Below are 3,349 nucleotides of genomic sequence, written 5' to 3' on the forward strand. Positions count from 1 at the left end.
TGGCTGAGAAGGATTTCTGTGGTTGAGAGCCTGTTCCTAAAGACTTTCAGTGTATCTGTTACAAAGGTGGCTTCAGAGGTAACAGTCACAGGAATCAAAACCAGCTGAAGAAAGGATTATCTCCAAAGGGGCTAGGGGGGGACAGACAGCATTCTTCCTAACTTGAATAGAAAGCAAGAAGGGAAGACTACCTGCTGCTTTACATTATTGTGTGTAATTAGTGATAAGCTAGGATGAGCAAACCGTGTTTTTTTTTTTCACTAGACGCAATCCCCACATCTAAAGATGAAGCAGGTTTACTGCAGGCTAATAAGCAGCAGCTTTATGCAGAGCATCAGCGATCACTATGCCTAATACAGGCACCATAGTACTTGTTCCACTGTGAACAAAGCAGGAATAGTTTGGATCAGTAACCCACACTTAATTTCACTGAAATGTTAAAACTCTTTTCCTTGAAAATTCTTTACCTTCCAACAAATTTTTTCATCAGCCTTACTAAATTTCATTGATAAACTTTAATTCCTATAGGGAAGACACACCAATACAGACCAGGTGGCCTAGACCAACTGTTACCTTCTGAGCTGTCAATACAAATTGAGCTTTTTGCTTCAAAGCTGCTCTTCTGGGGTGACCAGAGTGCAGTAGCGAACAGGAACAACTGCACTCAAGTAGACCAGTACAACAGTGACTCAAAGTACTAGGTTTTCCAACTTTATTAAAAAGGACAAACTTCACTAGCAGTAAATATAAAATATACATAGCAAAGTTCTGACAGATGGTACTGCTCGGTATATTCCCTTAATCAGTCTTCTCACAGTTCAAAAGGTATATCATAGAGTATCATGGCCTTGGGGGACGCATGCCAGGTGGAGGGGGTCCTGGGAATAAAGGAAAGAAGAAGCAACATTAGACCAGAAAGACTTTTTCCCCATGCTGAAAGTGGCCTTATGACCCCAAGGCATTTACTGACAAGTAACATAGCTATGGGGGCATTGAAATACATCACCCTGCAAACATTTTATGTATGTTATGGCTTCTTAAGAGCTTCTAGGTATTTAAGGTAAGCTCCGCTTACCTCTCATTCCTGGGGGTGGTGGTCTCATGCCTGGTGGGGGCATTCCCATAGGAGCACCTCTGCCTGGGGGCATTCCCATTGGTGGGCCCATAGGTGGTCTCATGCCTGGAGGAGGTCCCATCATTCCTTCAGCCAGAGAAAGAACAAACATATAAATCCAGCTGAATATAGTCAAGGGACAAGTTGGGTATTTGAGTAATCCTCCACAATACCAGATCTTCATCAGACTGGGGTAAATACCTCTTCATCACCAATTCTGCCACATAACACAAGCTCCCTGCTGCCCCACTCTACAGAGGAATTCTTACCTGGAGGAGGTGCTCCTCTGCTCATGGGTGGGGGAGGACCCCCACGCCCTGGTGTGTACTGCGTTGGAGCTCCTGCTATGCTAGCAGTGGCTGCTGCAGCAGCAGCTGCAACTGTTCCACGACCTTGAGGTGTCATCACCTGTAAACAACGTAAACAGTTCACAGAGTAACATAAAGCAGGTGTTGTGCTGTTAATAAACTGAAAAAATAATATTTGTTATCCCTTCAAAAGATTATGCCAGTCTCCTCTAAATGAATTAAATAATGCTACAAGCCTGTAATAATTCAGTGGATACCACTGAAGTCTGTACAAGGAGCTGCACTTTTGAAGCATCTTCTTTCATCCTATATGACGAGAGTTCCTAGGGAGATCTAGTACCAAAAAAGCCTCGCAAGGCTCAAGCTCCCTGGTAACAGAAACTAAGATTACAGTTCTTCCACTCCACCAACTTCTTGCATTGCATTGGTACCAAGAATTAAAAGCCACCTCAGAACGTACCAGAGAAGTCTTCCTTTTTTTAATGGGTCACAGCATCTCACCTGTTGGGATGGTCCTCCCACTCCTCTGACAGGGCCAGCTAATCCTGCTGGAGCCTGTGGCATGGGTGCACCAGCTGGTACTCCCCTCCCCGCTGCTCTTCCAACTCCAGGTCCTCCAGCAGCTCCAGCGAGAGGTACCCGGGCAATTCCAGTCTGAAAACAGACACCCCCCCGAAAGAAACATTTATCACAACAGAAGTCCTCAGATCCTAGGGATGCCCACAGCCCTCCTTTGTCCAATTAATGTCCAAACCCACAAAGGGATTGGGACTTCCTGCAATGACATTTGATGGCCTAGCCACAACAGCATCTAGAAGTCTAGCACAATGCTGTGGTAACAGTCTTCTGCAAGGAAACAAATTTAGCAGATGCCCCTTCCCTTTCTCCTTAGTTCTGCACTCATTCTCCTTACATCCTTTGGGGGTGGTCCTTCAACTGTCATGGACACCAGGTTTTCTCCTCGCAGCAACACTAGACCAAGGACTCGTTTCTCTTCCCGCTCTGGCTGTTTTGAATTTTTAGGTCTAGTGAGAAGAGGAAAAAAAAAAACATTGCAAGAGAGAGGAGGAGGGAGGCGGGGGGCATCAATGCTGCTGTTTGAATTTGCAGCGGAGAAGAGAACCTACTGTGAACGCCACGCTTTTATATGCCTCAAACTGAGCACAAAGAGAAGCCTGAACACAAGATGCGTATTAGCTCCAGGATTCTTCCCCGCCCCCCGGTGCTTAAATGTTACAGAGAGACTACGGTGGCATCACCTACAGATACGGGCCGGTTCCTGGGAGGAACTGAAACAAAGCGCCCGGGAACCCCGGCAGCTCGGGAACGCGACAGCCGAGGCCGAGGCCGCGGCTACCCCCGCAGGGCCCGGCGGCCGCTGCACCGGCTCCGCTCCAAGCGGGCGGCGACCCCGGGCCCTCCCGCCGCCGCTCACTTGATCTTGCGGAACTCGTCACAGTCGCAGAGGATGAGGTTCATGTGCTTATCGAAGGCCTTGAAGGTGCCGATGAAGACGCGCCCGTCCTGCAGGATGCACCGCATGCGGTAGTCGATGTGCTGCAGCATCTTGCTGCTCTTCCCCACCGTCTGCAAGAGACCGCCGTTACCCCGGGCGCGGGCGCGCAGCAGGGCTCGCGGGGCCCCAGCCTCTCCATCCAGCTCACCATGGTTGCAGCTGTCCGCGAACCCTCCCGCTGCCGCCAACAACACCACCGCCGCTGCCCGCTCCCAAGGCTCCGCCCGCTCCACCGGAAGCTGCTACGCGCGGCGACCGCCGCTTCCGTCCGCCCCACGCGGCTGCCCCGTTACTCGCGGCCCGCCCTTTCCGGCGCGCCGGGGACGTGCTTCCGGGGCGGGCCGGCGGCTGCCTCCGCGCTCCGGGAGAGGCCGTCGGGCCTGGCCGCCGCCCCCCGCAGTGCCGCCCCCC

At 51.1% G+C, this 3,349-nt stretch overlaps 1 protein-coding gene across 1 annotated transcript; it reads right to left on the bottom strand.

The window, feature by feature from the left end:
* Positions 1-691: 691 nt before the first annotated feature.
* Positions 692-3,209, bottom strand: SNRPB (small nuclear ribonucleoprotein polypeptides B and B1). Its single transcript, XM_040608668.1, has 7 exons — positions 3,087-3,209; positions 2,858-3,009; positions 2,336-2,447; positions 1,924-2,076; positions 1,384-1,522; positions 1,076-1,201; positions 692-878 (listed from the first exon to the last, which is right to left on the bottom strand). Exons 1-7 carry the CDS (start codon positions 3,087-3,089, stop codon positions 841-843), a joined length of 723 nt encoding a protein of 240 aa, XP_040464602.1. The 5' UTR covers positions 3,090-3,209; the 3' UTR covers positions 692-840.
* Between the last annotated feature and the right edge of the window lie 140 nt (positions 3,210-3,349).

Source organism: Falco naumanni, chromosome 10 (assembly GCF_017639655.2).
Source record: "Falco naumanni isolate bFalNau1 chromosome 10, bFalNau1.pat, whole genome shotgun sequence".
NCBI lineage: Eukaryota > Metazoa > Chordata > Aves > Falconiformes > Falconidae > Falco > Falco naumanni.

What these genes read in the sequence shown, in the direction of transcription:
- SNRPB (XM_040608668.1), bottom strand. An exon ending in GACGAGTTCCGCAAGATCAA is followed by an intron (nt 2,448 to 2,857) that starts GTGAGCGGCGGC and finishes TCTTCTCACTAG; the next exon opens with ACCTAAAAATTCAAAACAGC. An exon ending in TGGGAGGACCATCCCAACAG is followed by an intron (nt 1,523 to 1,923) that starts GTGAGATGCTGT and finishes CGTTGTTTACAG; the next exon opens with GTGATGACACCTCAAGGTCG.